This window comes from Hyposmocoma kahamanoa, unplaced genomic scaffold (assembly GCF_003589595.1).
Source record: "Hyposmocoma kahamanoa isolate Upper Pololo Valley unplaced genomic scaffold, ASM358959v1 92, whole genome shotgun sequence".
Lineage (NCBI taxonomy): Eukaryota > Metazoa > Arthropoda > Insecta > Lepidoptera > Cosmopterigidae > Hyposmocoma > Hyposmocoma kahamanoa.
Genome location: NW_020654748.1, coordinates 15468177 through 15491654, shown reverse-complemented (window position 1 = coordinate 15491654; position 23478 = coordinate 15468177). Strand labels below are relative to the sequence as shown.

At 36.8% G+C, this 23478-nt stretch overlaps 1 protein-coding gene across 6 annotated transcripts in view; it reads right to left on the bottom strand.

Moving 5' to 3' along the window:
* LOC113236782 overlaps positions 1 to 23478 on the bottom strand; it is a 116297-nt gene that overhangs the window by 85558 nt on the left and 7261 nt on the right. For 4 of the 6 annotated variants that reach the window (XM_026472951.1, XM_026472955.1, XM_026472953.1 and 1 more), the window contains exons 3-18: positions 21938 to 22085; positions 14852 to 15036; positions 12517 to 12635; positions 11638 to 11768; positions 11422 to 11504; positions 9718 to 9876; positions 9405 to 9538; positions 9065 to 9250; positions 8046 to 8151; positions 7677 to 7899; positions 6681 to 6912; positions 4415 to 4598; positions 3992 to 4048; positions 3698 to 3766; positions 2719 to 2836; positions 263 to 334 (exon numbers count right to left, since the gene is read on the bottom strand). In XM_026472951.1, the coding sequence (XP_026328736.1) occupies positions 263 to 334; positions 2719 to 2836; positions 3698 to 3766; positions 3992 to 4048; positions 4415 to 4598; positions 6681 to 6912; positions 7677 to 7899; positions 8046 to 8151; positions 9065 to 9250; positions 9405 to 9538; positions 9718 to 9876; positions 11422 to 11504; positions 11638 to 11768; positions 12517 to 12635; positions 14852 to 15036; positions 21938 to 22047 (2168 nt within the window). In that variant the 5' untranslated portion in view covers positions 22048 to 22085. The remainder of the gene's footprint in view (positions 1 to 262; positions 335 to 2718; positions 2837 to 3697; positions 3767 to 3991; positions 4049 to 4414; positions 4599 to 6680; positions 6913 to 7676; positions 7900 to 8045; positions 8152 to 9064; positions 9251 to 9404; positions 9539 to 9717; positions 9877 to 11421; positions 11505 to 11637; positions 11769 to 12516; positions 12636 to 14851; positions 15037 to 21937; positions 22086 to 23478) is intronic. The other 2 variants (XM_026472956.1, XM_026472958.1) reach the window with 1 other exon arrangement.

Genomic DNA, 23478 nt, shown 5'->3' with positions numbered 1-23478 from the left:
CGAGGTCGTTAATTTCTTGCATTTAATTAATTCGAAGTAAATACTACGAAAAACCTTAATGTAAACAAAAACTTTATTTGCCTTATGCACAATTCACGGCAGGCTTCTATTGTATAATTATTTCATCTTGGGAGATATCGTTAAATTATAAATGAATTTACGTCAAATCATTATTAGTGTTTTTGTACGACTAATTAAAGTTTCTAAATAAATGTAGCAAATATATTGTATATTATTACGAGATACTTGAACAAATACACACCTGGAATTATGATCACTCAGATATCCACGTTCACGATCTCTCTCCCGTTCGCGCATCAACTCGTTGCGATCGCTAAATAAAATAAAATATTGGAAAGTTAGTACAAAATGAATGAAACTGAAAAAGAATATGTATAATTTTCTATTGAGCACATGTGTTGTACAAATTAAAATTATCTTTTTATTTTTTTATTTATTTATATTTTAAATGACAAATCCCTAACTTCATTGTATAATTTATTGACATACGTAAATAATTTTCACGTCATGCAAATTATTATTATTATATTATTTTAACATAATAATTGGTAGGTCAATGCATAATAATATAGATTTCATTGCGTTTAAATTACTGACTGACGTATTAAATCCATGTGTGCATGCCATGTGATATTATTTTAAAAAACTAGTTTAGTTACTATTCTAGTTTAGTCTGTTGAAGTCCATGTGAGTAAATGTACAATACATATACCTTGAATATGTTTGTAGGCCTAATGTTTGGCCAAATATAGTGAAATTGTAACAACAAGTCAACTTTTAAACAACCCAATGATTTTAAAGATGTGGGGCGCACTATACGTTTCCGGAATGAATAAGAAAAAATACTATAAATGGGCAAAAATGAATTTATTGTTTCTCAAAATATTCTGCGTTAGCGTTAATTCACTTTTTCATGCGAACGAACCAATTTGGAAAACATTTATGCCACTCCTCCGTGACTATCTCTCAAACATATTTTTCATACTCTTCGAAAGCCTCTTCAGGTGATGAAAATCGTTGACTGCGTAACTGGTTCTTAATTTTTGAAAATAAATAAAAGTCGCAAGGTGTCAGGTTGGGACTGTACGCGGGATGGCTCATAAGGTCAACGTTGTTCACCTTCAAAAATTCATTTGTCTGTCTGGCCGTGTGAGAACTGGCATTATCGTGGTGCAAGATGATATGATGGTGATAAAGGCGTTTACGGATATTTTTACGGACTTTGTCAATAACTTCCGGCAAACAAATGTTCGTGTACTAATCACTATTCACGGTACAACGATTCACCAAAGTAACAGTAGCCACGTGTCCAGCTTTATTAAAAAAAGAAGCAATCATCCGCTTAGAGGCACTTTGCACGCGCGCCACTTTGGTTGGTTTCGGCTCATCTCGAAAGACCCGTACACTCGATTGCTGCTTTGTTTTGAGATCGTAACTATAAATCCATGTTTCGTCACCTGTTGCTATGCCCCACACTAAATTTGACGCCCCTTCGTTGAATATGGTAAGCATGGCATTGCATCATGTGATGTGATCCGTTTTTTGAGCCTCAGTCAAATTGTGTGGGATCCACCGAAAGCACAGCTTTTTCACACACAAATATTTGTGTATCATAATAATAATAATACTGATTGTATAGTAGTAATCAATACTGATTGTATTTGACTCATGCCTATGCCTACAGATGCCCGAATTTCATGGTATGTCACATGCCTGTCATCGCCAATAGCAGTTTGAAGCCGAGCGAAGCTCCGCTGAGCAGTTAAATTTTCTAATTTAATGATTTTCTAATCATAATACGAATATTTTCACGAGTTAAATCCATGGTGATGTAGACCACCAATTTCTAAAATGACGCCACAATGTAAAAACAAGTGACAGTCAGATGAAACAAACTGTATTCTACAGCCAAAGAGTTCCAATTTCAAATGTTGTAATTACTTTTTAAATATTGTTTATGTAAGTGGCCAGTTCCAGAAACTTATAGTGCGCCCTATGTAGTTACTTAACAAGCCGTGTTTTCATAAATAAATAAATTATGAATGGCTTTTGTTCCATATCTGTATTTTATTTATTGATACAAATGTTCGTAAAATACATTTCTGATTTTTAAATTAATAAACATTTCGATAATCTACCTTCAGACACTGTGCAGCAAATTTTAATTTATTCTGACACTTAATTCTTATCAGAACTAACGTAATCAATATTTTTAGCAAAATTAAGTTATTAACACATCCGGAATCAGGAAACGAAATCTGTAACCCCCTATTTGCGGTTTTTTTAGGTTTATTGTTAAGCAAAATCAGGTAATCAACTTTTTTACTTGTTTTACTAGCAAAACAAAACTTAAGATGCCAATACTGCCGCCATTACTTGAAAGGGCGCATGTGAAATTTTTCCAAAATATTGTTATGCATACTGCCGTAATCAATAAATAAAGGCCACTCTGTCACTATTTTTATTTTTTTCTAGGTGAATAAGGTATGAAGTTACCGCAAGAGAAAAATAGATATTTTTCTAACATATTTTTTTTTAACATTATTTTCTCGGTTTTGAGTTTTTGTTACAACCGCCCTTTTAACCAACGGCGGCAGAATATCTCGAAATTTACTGAAATGCAAATGCGTTAGTTATGACAAGGAGGGCAGTAATGCAATTGGTTGTATATGTAATATGCTATTAAATTCAAATTACCTGTAATACCCATCGCGATCAGATCTTGCGCTATGCTGCCGTTCGACGCCAAGCCGGTGGGGCAGCGGCAGTGTCGAAGACCGGCTGCCTCCACCACCAGAGCACTGCGACGCAGGACCTGCCATTCCAACTTTTAAGTCAGATTATCTAATTTTTTTATTTATATTTATTGACGACATCAAGTTTTATGGAATGAAAACGATACAATACACCAAATATCAAATTTGCTTAAAAATGAAAATTTTTACAATTGTATTATGTATGTTCACTTTTAATAGTACTTCATTTTGTACTAGAATAATAGCACAAACAAAATAATCAAATATGTATAGGTTCTTCTCAAACTATCTTTATCATAGATAGATATAGATAGATATTACGTTTTCGCGTCCTGTCGGTCCAAGATCTCAAGAACTTTAGTTCATTGAATAATTTAATTTCAAAACATTGCATTTAACAACAAGGATACTATTTCTTAAACAGAAAAGGGAGAATCACTTCTTCAGAGGCTCATTTGTACGAAACCAAACATGTTCAACTAAGTACATATGTTCATGTATAACCGTGATGTTCAAGACATTGTTGGGACAAAATATTATGAAGTGAAAATAAAAACTAGTCAAATGTAATAGGTTTTAACTCAACTGGAAACTAAAGTACAGGCAACAAATAAAAATGGTCCCACAAAGATGTCGATAGTTACCACCATGCCAATTACCCCAAAGGAAAACAGCCTCATCACCTTTCAGGCTACAGCGGTATACAGGACGAAAGAGGGTAAAGTCTATGAATGGTTTTGATTTGGTGATTCGTAATGAGTCCATGAAGTTGAAATTCAATTGAACTGTTACATTATTTATGGTTTCAAATTTATCTTTCAAATGAGCATAATGCAGTTTTAACCTGCGGTTATGCAATTCAATTGAACTGATCAGGTAGATGATAGTTCCTATAGCTAATAAAAAACGTGTTTTATCACCTCCTCTTTCCCTGATCGCAGCTTCCTTGAGGTGTCTTAAATAGTGCTGAATGGACTCTTGGGTCAGCCCTCAACAAAAACAAATATCGGGTTCAAATTAAATGTCAAAAATAAACACTAAGTATTTTTTAAATTTTCGCTAGTATATGCAACTCAATCATTATTTTAAGAAACACAAATTATTAGGTATAAATTTGTTTGAGTTCTATGTTTTATTAAAATTGTGTAACTGTTAGTGAATTGCTTCGTGAATAAAAAACTATTGACTGATGCGTGTTTCGATTTAATACTTACGTCGTCGGGGAGGGTAAGGGCTTCGTTGATTCGAAGGCGGCATGTTATCGTTGTATTCTGAATAATATAAAAACCAATCGTGAATGTAGCTAATACTTCATTATTTAATATCTACCAAATCTCAAATCTTCGTAATATATAGACTCTTCACACATTCTCATAAACGTTACATTTTATCGTTGAAAGTGACTATTTCGATTCTTCCGGAATGGAAGTAAGCCAAACTACAAACTTAACAAAACGTGTAAAAAAAAATGTAAACGTTTTCGTTCATACCTTTTTATTTTTAGAGCCACGTTTACGTCAAAATAACATTTTAGGAAATAACAAAACCTTGGATGTTGGCAAACTCGAAAGGGTTTTGTAATTTTACTAAACTACATAATGAACTCATTTTTAATAACATTGGCTTTTACGACTTACCTAAATCATCCATGCTTTGGCTCAGCAAAGCTTCGAATGTGTGGAGGCTATAGCTCTCTGCGTCCATGCCTTTTGCTAATGTGTTGCGCAGGTGCATTTCATACTCTAGCAAGAGCCGCGACGTGGGGGACCCGGGGGCCGGAGTGGCGCTAGACTGGGACGCTTGCCGGGAGAGGCAGGGCTTCTAGCCGACAAAGTGATACAATTGCATTATTGAGATAATTTCAATGACGTGCAATTCAACCCTACAAATACTATGTTCAAATCTGAGATCTATAAGCGAATAACATCAAATTTTTAATATATATAGGTAAATAAACAAAAGCGTCACTCACGTCTTAAATAATATAATAACAACTAACCAAAATCATTTAAACTTAAGACTACATATCGCCCTGCTATTACTATAGTGTTATAACTCGAAATATGTGAAATAAAAGATTATATTATTGCTTAATGTAAAATTTGATTCTCTACGCATCAATAAAACCGTCGTTAGAATATTTCAAGAAACAATTAAATAATATCTACTTAACTCAAAATGAGACAAACTCTTTGTGAGCTAGTTCTAGATAAAACGGTCCTTACTCAAAAATATCAAAAAATTTTTTCGCTTTTATTTTTAAATATAATCAAGGCAAACAGGAAAAGGTTAAAATTCAATTCATTTAAAAACTAAATTAATTAAGTACATAATTATGTCAATCCGCAACGTAGGCTTCGTCAAGAAGACACTAACATAAATAAGCAACAGGCTTCGTCACAAAGCAATTAATAATTTAATTCTCTAGACTTAGTCATTTCTATTCCCCATAACACTGGCAGCCAACGAAATTTGTTGAACCAAATAAGATCCAGAGCGGGGATCATAGCCTCTTTATCTAAGCCGACGACCTAACTCCCTGATGAGTTCTTTGGCCTCCACACCCCAAGTCCCCGCAGTCTTCACTGCAATTGGCACAAAATCGTATATCGGCTCCAAGGCACTGTACTTAGCATGTTTCATTTTTGCCGCATACTCTGCAGCTGACCCGGCAGATCTGGTGAAGTGACTCAGGTGGGACGGTGCAAACGTACTGGCACACGTAGCGTCCCACAAAAGGCACCGGCCTTTCTGCCACGGAACCAGTGTAAGGCCGTCACGTATCTTGCCATCTGTACGGCACAGCTCCGGAGGCTTCAAGACACAGGGCACGTTAGCAAATAGTAAAGCCCGGCGAACTAAATCATTCATTGCATGATGTCTTGAAAACCTCCCCGCGCACTTCTGACAACTAAGGCCGTGGTGGCCGTTTTCCTCAACCATGACACTACAAATGCAGGTAATAAACTTTAACCTATATATAAGTTTTAAGAATCTTTCACGGGAAGTGAGTAATTCGTTTTCATTGATTCTGAAAAGTACACTTCTTGAGTTAATACACTTTTGTATTATCCGTGCGATATGTAAAACAAAATAGCTTAAAAATGTAACAAACAATTTTTTTTATGGAAAGAATTTAATTGAATCGTTTTAAAAGTCCAGGTAGTAAAAAGGCAACGATGATACAGGTTAAATACCTCAGGACTGTTAAGAGGCGGTACTACCTCAGCTCGAATTCAATTTTTTCTTGTACTAATACGGTTCATTTTGCTTGGGTCGAGCGGCAGGAACACTGCCTTTATTTGAGAATTAATTTTTTTACAAACGAAATTTCAAAGGCATTTCAAAAATGTGTATCGTATACTATACATGTTCCATTTAGTTTAGTTGAAATTAAAAACAAATCATTGGTACCTACGTCTAAAGTAATTACATCATAACAATATGAATTAGTAAGTAAAAAATTAAATCTGAAAATTTCAAGGTAAGATTGGTTTCTTTTTCATAGTGAACATTATTAGGAATCGTATTTTCACATCATATAGTAAATAGTGTATATGGTCAATTTCACTATGTATTATTTCCTAAGTGATTGATCCAATACTTTCACTGTTATGCGTAATCAACAAAAACCATTTGAGGTTGTATAGACTGTTAAGACACCACACAGACTGCACTTATATAATAGCGCGTGTATGTTCGTCGCTAATATGCACATGGTGTAAAGTGATACTAGAATTATAATAAACAAGGCAAATGTCACAGATACAGAAATGAATAACCTCAACGCTATCTAAGCTTATCCAAAAATAATACCTAACGTGTTAGGTAGATGAAAGCTGAATGTCGATTCCGTATTTAATTAATTCTTATTATTTCTATCTTACGCATAAATTGACTTACAGAATGGTGATGCTGTCTAGGATCCCTCGGATCTCTCGGATCCCGGCGTTGGCAAGAATCTTGGTCAGAATTGCCATTAGAAGACGAAGGTGTGGTAGCGTAGCATTGATTATCGAACATCACATTATCAGAGGGCGGAGATACGTCCCTCTCAGCTCCTCCCCCGCCGAGTTCCAAGTACAGCCCACGGCCTGGGTAGCCGCTGGGGGCCGCGCCCACGCCGACTCCACGGCTATTAAAAACATACCGAGAATTTGTAATTGAAGCATTACATATTGAATTCTAAGAAGCGGAATAAATCGAACGATAGGCTTTTGTATCTAGGTTATATTTATTCGTAAGTAACTATAACTTCAAACGTATTCGATGAACGATCGCGAAAGTTACGAATTGCGAGTACTTAAGTATAGTCTGATATTAAATTTTAAGCAAGTATTGAAAAACGTACAAAAATGAACATTTTTAACCAATTCCAAAAAAGGAAGAGGTTTTCAATTTGACTGTACTTTTTTACATATAAATATAATTTATATGTCACGCGATTACTTCGACATTTGTGAACCGATGTCGACGAGTCTTTTTTTGGAAAGGGAATATTTAAGCAGTAGTTTAATTAAAAGAAAATATTCCACTTTCAAGGGTGACAAATTAACATGTTCACTGGATTTTTTTTGGATTTCACTCACTTTCTTCTTCTTTACCGATTGCAACAAAACTTGGCAAATAGATATAATTCAACAAACTTTTGAAGTCCGTAATTATACCGTAATTAACCGTATAATTAGTCGTTGATCTCTTTCTAGTATTGTATATCATAACTCGTGACAACATCTAACACTAAAACAGGTGAATAGCAGTGCATATATACAAAATAAAGGAATTGAAACCTTTGAAGCAATTACAAAGGGCATCAAATCGCTAAAATACAAGTCATTTATAAGCTACAAGCGTGCAATATTACTCTCCACAGCTTAAGAAATATATGGTGATTTCTACCTGGAAGTAGGGGGGTACCGTTGTGAGCTTTGGCGACTGTTGTTGTTGACCACATGTGAATAGTGGCCGTGATGCGTATGTTGATTATGGCGGTGGCCGTGGGTACCACAGGAGGGCGGACATGGTGCTTGCCCCCCGTACCGACGCCGACCCATCTCTGGTGACGTCACAGGGCTCTCCGTCGACGGCATGGGCTTTAGCATGCGTTTGAGGGTACTCGAGTCTGGAATATCGAGATATAACCATTCTTTCTTTAATTTTATAGTCTGAATACAAAAAAATCCCAAAGCCGGCGTTTTTTTCTCACTTCTTCAGCATTGAACAACGACTTCAGCGAAATAATAATTAATCCAGTTCGACTCGACTTACCCATGTTCATATCCTCTGTGCTCTTAGATTTAGTACGACGCGAACCCGAAGTGTTGTTATTGATGACATTATGATGATGCATCGTGTGGCGATCCGACTCACGAGACTGGAACAATCGCCAAATTTACAATCAACTTCATTCAATTAATTAAAATAGTTGATGATGATGACACCTTTGTTTTTTGTGACTACGCCTATCATAGTGTATTAAAACATCTACAGATCAATCGATTTTATTGACTATCGACACGTGTGATCAAACAAAACGAGTAAATGTGTAAACAACAGACGATTGACAACGTATTTTTATCGCTCGACATTGCGGAATTTGAATTAGGCGTTAGTGTCAACAAATTTATTCGATTTTAACCACGATATTTATCACTCGTTAATAAGTGGTATTAACGATAATATATAACCAACAGTAGGGTTCGTGGTAGCTAATATCAGAAACCAAACTAAAATAGATCTAATTCGCGCTCTCGTCTTCTCCATCTCTCTATATGGTGCAGAGACATGGACACTGAAAGCCACCAACAGGCAAAGAATTTCACCTTTGAAATGTGGTGCTGGCGCAGAATATTAAGAATACCGTGGACAGTCCGCCACCCCAATGTCTCTATACCTACTAGATGAACTCAATATAAACAATGCACAGCGTCAGTCTTCAACTTGCATGCTCTTTTGGTCCCGTAGCACGTAGAGATGCTGATAACCTGAAAATGCTGATAACCGTTGCTGGTGACATCGAAGGTGTAGGGACCTTAGGGTGTAGTCCCAAAAGGTGGTTGGATCAGATCTCCGAACAGCTGGAGCTACCTATAAGCGCCGCACTACACTATGCGACTGAGTGCAACCATTGGAGGCAATTGGCAGGATGAAGTGGAGTCACGATCCTCAGCAGTGAGGAAGTATAGTGATAGTAGTAAGGGCACAGAGCAATGTGTATTGTAATGGAATAAGGTAAAATTTCAATTACTTGAAATGTACTGCCAGCTGTTAGCCTGCAAGATACTCACGGAGTCATTTCCATCTCCATAATCAACGCTCTTTGGCATGTGCTGCAGATGTTCCTTCCCGGCGCGAGTAGAAGTGGCTGAGGATTTGGAGGAGGTGAGTGTCCCTCCCGCCTGTACCCCCTCTGACTTGGAGTCTTGTCCATGTTGCCCAGAACTCGTGCCTCCAGCTTGCGTCTCTTCCGTTGTCTGCAATATAAAATTGGAATCAGTTCTTATTATGCTTTCTTCCGACATGACGTGATCACGTCCAGTCACAGCTGACGTGACAGTAAATAGATATACGTGAAGGCGTATACCGGATATCAAATAAATATAGAGATAGGTAGAGCAAATTACTCACACTAGTGCCATGGGTGCCCACCGAAGCGGTGACGGTCTTAGGCGCAGTTGAAGTATTGGTAGTCATCGTGGAGGTCTCTTGTGACTTTGGAGGACGACTTGGGGCTTGCTGGCTTTCGTTTTGACGAGCTGCCGCTGGAACAAAAGAAGTAGAAAGTAAGCATAAGTCAGAAAATAAACACTGTCCTGTACTCACTGCCGCAGGGATATGGATTATTATCCATATATATATATACATATATACTATCCGGTCAAAATGCTCATCTAAAATAAGACGAAAATACTTTATGTAACAATTTTCCAGTTACACTTACGTTTAGGTGGCGCTTGATGGGCAGGCTGTGAAGTCGCGACATTGTCATACAGCGAGGTGGAAGAGGTAGCCGCAGCAACTTTGTCGGTGCGTCCAGCTGGACCTGCGGCACCCTCTGTCTCGATCGCGCGCGTCGTCGTACGTGGCAGTGTCGACGATCCTGATAAAAACCACCTCAATTAGGGACGAATTGTATCAACCTATAAATGGCCCTGAGTTAAGTACAGTTGTTTTCGGAGGAGAAGGCTTTAGGCCGCAGTCCAAGCCCCGCCAGTGTAATCAATTAAATTCATACTTCATTAATTTATTACAACATAAAATGTATTACGTAGGGCGCACTGTAAGTTTCCGGAACTGGTAAACTTACATAAACAATTTTTAAAAAGTAATTACAACATTTGAAAATGGAACTCTTTGGCTGTAAAATACAGTTTGTTTCATCTGACTGTCACTTGTTTTTACATTGTGGCGTCGTTTAGAAATTGGTTTTCTACATCACCATGGATTTGACTCGTAAAAATTTTCGTAGTATGATTTTCCACGACTTTAAGTGTAATTTAACAGCTCAGCGGAGCTTCGCTTGGCTTTAAACTGCTTTTGGCGATGAAGCATCATGCAAAACGACTATTTATAGCTGGTTTGCAGAATTCAAACGCGGTCGTGTGAATCTCAGTGATGAATTTCGTGATGGTCGCCCGTCCACTGCTGCGAACAACAAAAATATCGATGCTGTGCGCCGTATGATCAAAACAGACAGGCATGTGACATACCTTGAGATTTTTTTATCTTTAGGCATAGTCATGAGTCAAATACAATGAATACTACACAAATATTTGGGTGTGAAAAAGCTGTGCTCTCGGTGGATCCCACACAATTTGACTGAGGCTCAAAAAACGAATCCCGTCACTTGGTACAATGCCATGGTTACCAGATTCAACGAAGGGGCGTCAAATTTGGTGTGGGACATAGTAACAGGTGACGAAATATGGATTTATAGTTACGATTCCAAAACAAAGCAGCAATTGAGCAAGTCTTTCGAGATGAGCCGAAACCAACCAGCGGCACGATGATTGCTTCTTTTTTGAATAAAACTGGACACGTGGCTACTTTTGCTTTGGAGAATCATTGTACTGTGAGTAGTGATTGGTACACGATCATTTGTTTGCCGGAAGTTATTGACAAACTCCGTAAAAATAACCGTAAACGCCGTATCATCTTGTACCACGATAATGCCATTTCTTACACTGCCAGACAGACAAATGAATTTTTGAAGGTGAACAACGTTGACCTTATGAGCCATCACTCGTACAGTCCCGACCTGGGACCTTATGACTTTTATTTATTTCCAAAAATTAAGAACCAGTTACGCGGGCAACGATTTTCATCGCCTGAAGAGGCTGTCGTAGAGTATGAAAAATATGTTTCAGAGATTGTCACGGAGGAGTGGCATAAATGTTTTTAAAATTGGTTCATTCGTATGAAAAAGTGCATTAATGCTAACGGAGAATATTTGAGAAACAATAAATTCATTTCTGACCGTTTATACTATTTTTTCTTATTCATTCCGGAAACTTATAGTGCGCTTACGTAGTGTCATAGTTTTGATTTCTTTTTTCTTACCATAGTTATAATATGTTTAGTATGTTGAAAATCATTCGTGATAAAATATTTATATATGTTATAGTTCTATACTTTCATTACTTACGGTATCGTGGATCTTGAGCTCGCAGTCGGGCGTATTGTTCTTGAGTCATGCATGTACACTGCGGCTCGCGACCATAAGTGAGACTGTAAGAAATGATAACTAAATATTGAGGCCCAAGTACAACACGTATCATTATTTTGAATGTTTTTCTGTTTTTCAATATGCGGCAATTTTGTTGGCATGCTATGTTGTTGTCGCTAATTATAAACGTGATACCTTGATCGATTCGGGCTTGCCGGTGTCGAAAGCGGCTTCCTCTTAGCTTTGAACTTCTGCTTGCTACCCGGCGGCTCCAGCTTCAGGCTGTAGCTCGAAGATGCCTTGCGGGAGAATTTGAACGATGGTGACTAAAATACAAAACAATCCCGTGATTTGCCTTGATTAGAGTCTAATTAGAATGGAGTAATTAGGACTTGATGATTCATGCACAAAACGTGGAGTGCACGAAAGGAGTCTCCCCGCAAGACGTGCCATATCTATTCTGTACCGCTGGCATATCCTGGGCAACAATCGGCGAGTACGTTACGCCGATTGGCAAATCCTTTCACCGCTATGGCAAGCATGACAGTGTAGGCCATCAATACGACAAGAAGATAAAAATTGGTATAAAATGATAAAAAATCATGTTACAACGACTCGATCATAACGGTGTCCAAACTGATGTCCGTTTCATGAAATACCCAGATACATAACATGATGTGCCCGATTTTATAATAGGGCGACAACATTTATTATTAAGTGTATATGGCATTGAATGACTGTGGCACGTTAGAGACTCGGCCGTAGCCTGGTTCAGTCCTTGTGTGAGGCTTTAGCGTAAGGAATTTATATGGAAGTGAATTAGAGATGTACATCAGTTAACAAATTAGGGTGTAAAGCTTTTGGAAGATGTATCTGACGAGATAAAGACAAAAAGGCAAAATAGATATGTCAGTTATAGAAAACCACATCCAGATCTAATCTTTGTGAGATTAGAAATTATAAGTCATAACAAGTCGTGATTTAGTAAGAAATGTATAAATTTAGCACAAAATAAGTAAGATTTTGTGTCAAGGTTTTAAGTAGTTTAAGTAGTAAATTATGTAAACAGCTTACACAACATTCTCGGAACTGCTTGGCGTCGATGGGCGAGGTGAAGTTTAGTCCCCACGTGTCGTTCGTCATCGGATCTTTCCAGTACACAAAGCATTCCGAAGCCTGACCGATGCGAGTGCCTGGTGAACAGCATAGTCAATTATTACCTACGTGTTTTTTTTTTATTTTAAGTAGACTGTTGTCTAATTGCACAGAATATAACTATTATCTTACGAACACCTACCGACAAATCTGATAAGTGTTACAAACAACGAAAAAGTTTTATTAAATTAACTGATAAAATGTTTAATTAAGTAACAACGATCATAGCACTTTAAATTGAACCAGTTCATAAGATTTAATTAAAAATAAAGTATCATAAAATCCGAATAAAATAAAATCACTGAAATATAAATAAAATAAAAATTCTAATCAAAAATGTTAAAGGTAATATAACAATACAATTTTGAATCATAATAAAATTAAGATAAAATCTCATTTTTAAAACTACACTATTAAAATTAAACTCGACCGAAACCCTATTTATTAGATAATAAAAAATCACTAATAAATTTTAATTTAAATTATGCAATTAATTAATTAACTGCCTCCGTGGCCGAACGGTTATCATGCCGGACTGCCACGCAGAGGTTCCAGGTTCGATTCCCGGGCCGGGAGAAATATTTGTATGGCCTACATTTATTTCTCTCGTGAGTTTGGGTGTAATTTGTGGTTGTCTATGTGTGTGTCCATAGCACCCGCGACACAGGGTTTCCCTAGTGCGGGGCTATGTTGAGTGTGTGCGTGCGTTATTATTATTATTATTATGTAATTTGTATCTGTTGTCGTTGTATAATTACAATATTTTGAGCTTACTTACTCAATTTTTTTTAGTTATACCATTTTCTTTTATATTAACTATAACAATAGAGTCTGCTACAAAATGCAACGTTAATAATACTAAACAACGTTCATAATTTACTAAAAATATCTATGCTTTTTCATATTTCCATATCAGACACTTAGTGAGATTAAAAATATCTAAATCAGCATTTGCCATCTAAGTAGAAGGCGAAAACTTTTCTCTTTAGCACGCATGTATTATTTTGTATTACTATTTTTGTTTTATGAACAACCTGTAACTATTATTCATATCATTCAATTTTAAAAAAGGATTATCGATTTTTCCTGAATCTTGAAGTTAAAGATTAATTACTCTAAAATTTGACCAATGCAATCGTTTTAAAACTATTCGTTTGGTATTTATCTAAATGTGTAGGTACACTGCAAGTGTTTAGCTTCTGCTATATGTTATTATTATTCCGCTATATGGAACATAATACGTCTTGTAGATGAGCAAAAACTAAACTAGCAACAATATTTCACTTGTCTAATAAATGTTACGTACAGTTTTGAATATTTTTAAGACAACGGATACGGAATGAAGACCAAAGGTAAATGCAATTTTTTTGAAATAGTACGAAAACGATTGCTAAGGCAAGCATACAAGTTAGTGCCTGATAATTTTCAGCAATATTTACAGTACAATATATAACTATAGCAAATTGCTTAGGCGCGAACAGACAATACATTATGCACAGTAATATAGTGAAACAATTTTGTCAGAAAAGGAAATTTCTTTTCCAAAATATAGCCAAATTACTTCGGAGGAGGTAAACAGATGTGTCAGTAAAAATGATGATAGGTTAGTACCTATATATAAAACAGAATGAAATAATAATTCTAACTAATTCTACTAATGTACTTTCCTATATACTAGCGTAAAACAACGAGCTTTGCTTCTATTGACGCAGCAACTACGAGTGGTCAGTGTAAATTTAAAACTAGGTTACAATAACCTCGTAAAAAGAATTCATCGCATAAAATAGATCTTTGAACAGTACTTGTTTATCTGTTTGTACATGGTAATTTTTTTACATATGTAGAGATTGATTGTAGTACTATTAATGCTGTGTATTAGTCAGAAATTTTCATTTATTCGACTTACGGAATGTTTTTCATGATTTTTTAGTAACCAAAATTTTAGATTTTTTATTATTTAAAACATGTGAAGTTAAACGCTTCCAGAAAGGTAATATACTTAAAAAACTGAAGAGTTGCATTAAGAATTACAAAATTAAATTAGTTTAAACCTTCCGAATAGTATTAATTATAAAAAAACAGAAAAAAATTCATGAAAAGAGTAATAAAAACGTGTTGTTACATTACTAAAAAGAAAACTTAACCATTTTTTCTTAATTACATTACGTGGAACGCGACGTTATTTTCTATATTACATGAAGAAATATGTAATTGGTTAAAATAGGAGATCCGTATACGTAGTATTAAATCTTACCAGGCTGCAGTAGTCGAACGTCAAGGATCTTATCGACTTGTGAGTTATAAGCGGTAATGTGGAAGACGCACTCAGGCGAGTCCTGGATGCAGGTGATGTTCACTGGAACCAGGTCTTCCGACACTTGCTGCCATTTCACTGTGCCTGCCCCACTTGCTGATACGTGGAAAACCTCCGCCCATAGTCTGTAACAAGTTATTGTGTTTATCTATACAGTGATAGTTTCGGCTTTATGTAAGGCTTTATGTATATAACTATATTTTTTTCGTGTAGGTGTTCTATAAGACTACAAAAAGAGTCGATTTAAAGTTTGTTGGAAGTAAAATATGTTACGTAGAAGGTGATAAAAGTTGACGGTACATTGGATATATACATATAATATTTTGCGCAATGTGGGTATATACTAGGAAACGATTCATAAAAGTGTATATTTGGAGTATTTCATTGTATAGCAGTGAGACGTGGACAATGATACAGAGAGACAGAGAACAATTGGAGGCATTTGAAATGTGGTGCTGGAGAAGAATCGAGGGAATCAGTTGGACGGAAAGTAAGACCAATGAGGAGGTGTTAATAATAGCGAATGAAAGGAGATGCTTATTAAAGACAATAGAGAACCAGAGAAATCATACTCAAGTCCTGACTTGAGCATTGAGTAGAGTTCTGGAATAAGACCCTTAGTGTGATCAGTTGCAGTGCTATGATTCAGAGTGGCAGTACTTCCCTGGACGAACTCTCTCACAACGCACACACTCATAACTTCGAACTAGGGAAACCCTGTATCATGGGTGCCATGGACACACACATAGACAACCGTATATTACACCCAAAATTACTAGAGAAATAGATGTAAGCCATACAAATATTTCAGCCGGGAATCCAACCCGAAATCTCAGCGTGGCAGCCCAGAGTGATAACAGAGGCAGTTAAATGGAGTAGATGATTAAGTGTCGCCAATAAATTATTAAGTAAGACATTTAGTTTTCTTTTATAAACGTTGCACTGATTTTATTTTAAGCAAAATAAGGTATAAATATAATGTCATACATAATTTGTCCGGCCTTCGCTCCGCAGGTTCTGCATAAAGCATACCATACAACCAAGTGCCTATCTGCAAGCTGTCTGCATTAATTGGGTCAACCAATAAATTATAGCTAAAGTTAATTTAGCCTCCGCAGCGGAACCCGTTTGGAGGCTTTGAATAAATCTATTATTTTTAATCGACAGAAAAAACAGGTTAATTTTTTCAGTCAGTAAAACTCCAAGTAAAATGTATAATACTGAACACGTGGCTACTAAGTAGGTTTTTAAAAATACTGTAAGCCATATCCAAGGAAACAGTACCAGTCAGTTTTTCGTCAATGTTTCTTCACTAAATAAATGAGCGCCTGAAGTTTAATCCTATATATTCATAAGCTATGGATACAAATTCAAATACGATATTTACAATAATAATAATACTTTTTTATTTCGGGCTGCTTAATCAATACTGTTTAGGGAGTACCTTTAAATTGTCCTAGTATCATAACTAATTCAAATATTTTCGGGAAGTATTTATATCCCGATCCTAATGACCTGCAGGACGTCGAGACGCTGTCCCGAACCTGTCAAAGTATGGAAGCTGTACGTTTTCTGACGGAGGTATACCAAGCATCGCAAAGCGCTTCCCCGAATATTCCGGATGCACTGCAGAATATTGCACACGAAGGGCATCAACAGCCCTCTGCGTATAGTTGACCCACAAACAGCATATATAAATATAATATATATATATAAGATTGGCAGAAGGTTTTAAATAGAGTAAGTAACTTTTACTCTTCTTGTGCAACTAACAATAAAGTGTAATATGGTTTTTTCTACGCATGTACTTTATCTGTCAATTATAATTTCACAAAAATATCACAAAGGCGCTTTATTTAGTTCAAGGGCCTTACTATGAACTCTTATTGCAGTTCAATATAGGTTCGTAACGACAAAAAAACGGGATGGTGATATACACTTCATGTAGCGCTGTCTCACAACGATTAATTTTAGGTCCTAAACTGAATCGTAACCCCTGAACAAAATTCTATAGTCTGTGGTATTCGCTACTGAACTAAAAAAATCATTATAGTTTTGTACACAGAACTCGTCGTGTATTTGTTCATTAAAAGAGTCTCCTTAAACGCGTCACCATGTTCCTGGACATAATAATGTCATTATATACATATTTGTGAAATTAATATTAAAACTGTTTCATTAAATAGTATCTCAAACTGTTACGTAACAGTTAACCATTTGGCAAAAAATTACTATTAGAAAACAATATAAAATATCAAATATGACGCTTCTCAAACGCTCTATAACCTACTGATTGTTTAAAATTTAAGCGGTACTTGGCTAATCACGGACACTTGTCTCTCTTTGGGTTTTGAGTTTTGAACCGTTTGTTTGATTTTCGTTTGAGTTTGTTGTCGTGGATTGTTAACAAACTAATCTTTAAATATTGGTTGTGTTTCATTATTTTAATTTACTCGTAGAAAAAGTATTGTGTGCTATCTTTACATAGTTAGATCTTAAAATCACGAACCTATTATAAGAGCCTATTACTGCCTATTACGTATGTAATACGCTCTTGCCTTAACACGGTACTCGATTTTAAGAACTAAAAAACTATTTTGCATAAACAAAACCCAAAAGTTAATTTGATTTATTTTTCTCTGTCACTATTTAATATCTTTTCATGGCTTGCGTGCGATTGTAAATAATATTATATTATACATGGGACGGGCAACCTTCACCGTTAAGCCCACGCGAGTTTTGTTGCGTGCACCTTTCCATACATATTTTATCATCACACACGAACTGCACAATACTTTCCTACCCTGAAATACACAAAATGGGCGGCGTAATTTGATTATTGACCTTTATAGCCTAGATTTAACTTTTAAACTACACACGCTTAAAAATATTCAAACAAGTAACGCACGCTATACGAATGTAATCTTATTTATGATGTACTGTTGTGTAACTAATGTATATTTATCTTTTTATTATAGCAATAATAATGCCAGACGACCACATCAAAGAACTTGGTCGCAAACTAGGAAAATTCATGTACTATGAGTAACCAAAGTAACGAAATTAACTACCCAGAACATGCCAACCAGAACTAATTTAGAAAAGTTCCCAAAGTTTATACTACTACTACATTCATCTAGCGTCCACAGTGTTAACCGCTGGGCCGCCGAGGTCTTCAATCGGTTTTGTCAATTTATTACTTCGCATACATTACCGGAAATTGACTACAAAACAATTACAGGGAATCTTCAAACCTGTAAAAAGCACTGAAAGTGTAAGTTGTTCTGAAAAAAGTACAAACTATTGTCCTAGATTGGAGTGATATTCGCTATTAGGCAATATGTACGTCTTGTTTTGAAAATTTACGTAAATTTTATCTAAGTCGTTATGTCGGAAATAAACGCTATCGTTCCAAGTAATTACAACTGTTTTTAACCGATTTCAAAAAAAGGTAGAAAAAGGTAGTATTCCATTCGACTGTTTTTTTTTTGTGTGTGTACATTACGTGGTTACTCCGACATTTGAGAAACAATTTTCGATGATTCCTTTTTTGTTAGAAAGGTGGTGTCTCAACAGTGGTGCCATTTCAAGTTGAAGAAAATATTCCACCTCTAAGAGTGGCAAATTAGGGGATAGATCAGGTTTATTAGGACCCACTTTCTTTTTACAGTCGAGGAGACTGCGGTAACAAACAGCGAAAGCGGATAAGCAAACTTTTGAGAACGGTTTCTTTAATTAAAAAAAGGTATAAGTATTTTGTTTCTACAAATGAGACGTTTTTTATTATTTTTCTTTTATAATATCTAGTGATAGGGCGAACAAGTTGTGCATCTGGTAATATGCTACACGCCAGTCCATGATGGCAACCACCACTCAGAGCAAGATCTGAGGGGCACTGCCACTGCGCCCGTTACGTTGAGACGTAAGTTGACAAGTCCCATGTGCCTGTAACTTCATCAGCACCCTTACCCTTCAAAATCCGTATATAGTAATGCTCACATCACTGCTTGGCGGCAGAAATAGGCAAGGTGGCAATTCGTTCGTCCTGGACGAACTCTTTCACAAGACTATACTATATAGACTATACTGCTACTAAATCTATTATGATATCTGCCCTGTTCATAAATGGCATCTCTATATGAAACAATAATGATGTCTTACTCGAGCTCGAACTACCCACAAAATGGATTTATAACACTGTTGAAGTTGCTTTGACTTATTTGCACGGTTGGCAAAATAGGTCGAAGAGCTTACATTCAATAAACAAGCATATTTCACAGTAAACACAATGCTGTTTACTAAAATAACTACAATTAAACCCTCGTTTGGATATTAAACATTCCGTGTTTTCCCCTATTATACATTTCGAATGTTTTAGGCATATGAGACATTTTAAGTTTATTTTAGACAACAGCGTCTTGATGTCGTGAGATTGCAGGTCTATTGTGTTTGCAAAACCTTTTATGGCCGCGACTTCTAGCAGCGGTGCAAACGCGATGCAGTAGCGATGCAGTCGCTAATCTTTCTTTACACACACGCACGATTATAAGCAGCGCTGCAATCGATGCAATGCGATGCAAGCGCGCTATTGCATCGATACAAACGTGCGATTGCATCGCTAAACTTGGGATTTATAGGCGATTGCATCGATACAAACGCGCGTTTATATCGATGCAACCGCGCGTTTGTATCGATGCAATCGCGCTTATACTCTAAGTCAATCAGTGGATTGTAAATGCTAATATTTCTTGTAGAAAACTCGTTCCTCATAAATTATTTAGGTTTAGATATTTAGTTTTTATTTAATATTATACTTTAAAGCGATGGAGTCAACGCGAGCCTAGATTTTAGGAGATGAGATGTCCCTCGCATCCAGCAATCCGCGACAAATTTGTCACAGATCGGATGTCCACAAGCACCCGATGGCGAGTGATGGGACAGCGGGCGGCGTGGCGCGTTGTTAAACTGCTAGGCAATTTGCAACTTTTGGGATAAATGTGAATTTAATAACTAATAGAGCTTTAGTTGAAAACCAAAATTTAGCAGGTTTTCTGCAGTACTTAAAGAGAAATATTTCCATATGAAAATTAACTAAAAATTTCGATATTTTATTCTTAAATAATTCGTTTTAGTCTTTTATATATTAGCCAGTTTTCATGATTTTATGTGATCGGATAAAGTACAACCTACTGTCATTAGCACATTATTTAGATAATATTATGTTTAGGTGTATCGTATATTTTTTGTAAGAATGTTACTTAATGGTAAATATACCATTTGATCTACCAAAACAGTTTTTCCCGCGTCTCCTCCGGTAACTCTCTTTAATTGAGTTGTTTTTAATATTGTAATTGACCCTAATTTATTAGCGACCTATAATTTATTGTCCGCGATTACATATGTTAATTATTACAGAACATGTACATAGTAGTAGTTTCATAATGAGTAGCCTAGAAACCATGAATTTTTACAACTACCTATGACTGGAGGAAAGATAGGCTCTACGATGGAACGAGGTCGCCCAGAAGATGCCTATTCAGTCGCACTTTAAAGATACTTGAGTTGTATGAGTTCGAAAACATAATTGCAGGCAGGGAATTCCTGGGCTGTGCGCATAATAAAAGATAATGAAAAGCGCTTAGTACTCCTGACCGAAATATCGACCAAGTAAGGATAATATCCCGCCGTACATCTGGATGTCCGATGGTAAAAGGGGGCGACCGGGATGAGCTGGTGGAGCTCATGGGCACACTCACCGAAATATATTCTGTAGAAAACCGACGGACGGGCAAATTTGCGCCAGTGGGCCAAACTATGAGCTTAGTTTGGAGCTTACGTCGCCAATAAGGCTCCTGGCTCTGCGCTCAATTGAATCAAGAGCCTCAAGTTGATACTTCGCTGAGCCATCCCACAAGTGACTTCAATACTCCATGCAAGATAGCACTTTTGTGCTTTGTATAAAGTTAGAGTTGCCCAGGCGTGAAATGTCGCTTAAAATTATTAAGGATACCCAGTGAAGTACCATTTAGATGAGAGTTGACAACTTATGTCTTACTACGGGTGCAGTTGCGGTGCCCCTCAGATCTTTGCGATTTAAAGTTTTGAGTGACACTGTAACTGTCAAGCATAGAAGTGTCGTTTAACACCAGGCGCACGACCACCTTCGTCCCATCACTTGATATCATAAAAGAAGTACAATTCTGCATCTCCAGACAGAAATCGACAAAAAATTAATAGGAATGAAAATCAAGTAGGGAATGAAAATCAAGTAGGGTATGTAAAATGCAGTAGTAAGGGCGGGTTCCCATTATGTGGTAACGTTTTATTTATCGTTGAACGACTGTCGTGTCTAGATGTTCCCACTGGATCGCGACGACAATTTATCGGTCGCCCTGGCTTTTTGTGCGACAGAATCGTTTGAAGCTACGATTATCTGTCGTCACATATTTGTCGTGACGTTTTATTTATCGTGCGTCTTATCATTTATCACTTTGGAGTATTGTGTCTCCATAGTGTGTCATCGATAGGTGTCACAGTCCCTAATTTAAACGCATATCGTATCCTTTCGTGACCAAATTCGTGTTTATATTACCCAGAGATGCTTGTGGGATTTACCAACACGCCCATCAAGATACTGGATTAACAATGTTGGTTATAAAATAATAAAAGTAAAAACTCTAAATATTAGTAACGACAAATTGTAAAGCTCAATAGCTTTATAATAAATAATATTAATAATAACATAAATTACCAAAATTTACAAATGCGGCTATAAGTTGCGACCAACTGTCCGCAAACACATCAGTTACCCGGTCAAGTGCAAGAAACTCATTCAACAAGACAACCTCTGGTGTTCAATGCGTTGAAACGCTGTAGAGTGCGCGTCTTATTTGGCATGACAAAAAGGTTGCGTACGCGCCGATCTGTGCGGCACACCGCGCCAGAGTAACGATCTGGCATGAATATACCCAGTCTTTCTAAAACGGAAGGACATCTGATACACCAAAATATGGAATGTATGTTTACCTCAACAGATGTCCGTCGCGGCGACGCGAGTTCTGCCACGGGCTGTCTTCGTAGCGGTACGCCTTGCGTAGGAGAGGCCCGCATGAGCACGCGGACAGCTTGTTGCCCATGCTGCGCGTGCCACACTCGGCGCACTGCACTACGCTGCCTGTAACACCAGTAACACAATAACATTAATTAAAATTTTATTGAATTGATATTCAATTATTTTTTGTGAAATTACTCCACTAGTTTGTTATAATTATTAATATTAGGGGTTAAAGTATGAAATTGCCGTTTTATTGCAATAGGTTCTTTGAATTTTCATAGAATCTTCATGGTTTGAGGTTTTCGAATGAAACTTTTTTCAAATGGTTTCTGTGATTTTTTTTTTTTTTAATCTGAAACATTTGAATATCGACTTTCAATTGTTTTTGTTATTCAATTTAGACAAGAAAGATGGATACTGCGAAAATTCGAGTGATTTTTGAATACGAGTTCCGACGCGGAACTAACGCGGCAGAAACAGCCCGCAATATCAATGCTGCGTTTGGAGAGGGGTCTACTAATGAACGCACCGTGCGATTTTGGTTTAAACGCTTTCGTGATGGAAATTTCGACTTAACGAACGAGTCACGAGGAAGACCGCCCACACAGGTGAATAACGATGAATTAAGAGAGATAGTGGAAGCCGATCCTAGTCAAACTACCCAGGAATTAGCGGCATGGTTTAACGTTACCTTACCCACAATATTGACTCACTTGCGTCAAATCAATAAAATAAAAAAATACGAAAAATGGGTGCCTCATGATTTGAGTGATCTGCAGAAAGAAACGCGTGTTGAAACTTGTGTTGCCTTGTTGAACCGGTACAGAAATGAAGGAATATTGGATCGAATTCTAACATGTGATGAAAAGTGGATTCTTTATGATAACCGGAAAAGAAAAATGCAATGGCTGACCCCAGGTCAAATGCCACAACAGTGTCCTAAAGCAAAACTTACCAATAAAAAGGTAATGGTAACTGTTTGGTGGTCTCAGCATGGTGTTATTCACTATAGTTTTCTCCGATCTGGTCAAGCAATAACGGCAGATGTCTATTGTGCCGAACTCCGAACCATGTTGACAAAACTAGCAGTAAAACAGCCCCGACTCATGAATCGATCTTCACCATTATTGCTCCACGACAACGCGAGACCTCACACAGCACGAGAAACCATTTTGCCCCTTCAGGAACTGCAGTTAGAAACCATTCGTCATCCTCCGTATTCACCAGACCTTGCTCCAACGGACTACCATTTTTTTCGTGATTTGGACAATTATCTACGTGACAAGAAGTTTTCTTCCCAGGAGCCAGTACAAAATGCTTTCACACAGTTTGTGCAGTCTAGATCGTCGGAGTTCTATCGCAAAGGCATTAATAACCTTCCCATTAGATGGCAGCAATGTATAGATAATAATGGCAACTATTTTGATGAAATAAATTTGTTAAAAATTTAAAAAATAAACAATTTAGATTTTCAGTACAAATCGGCAATTTCATACTTTAACCCCTATTATAA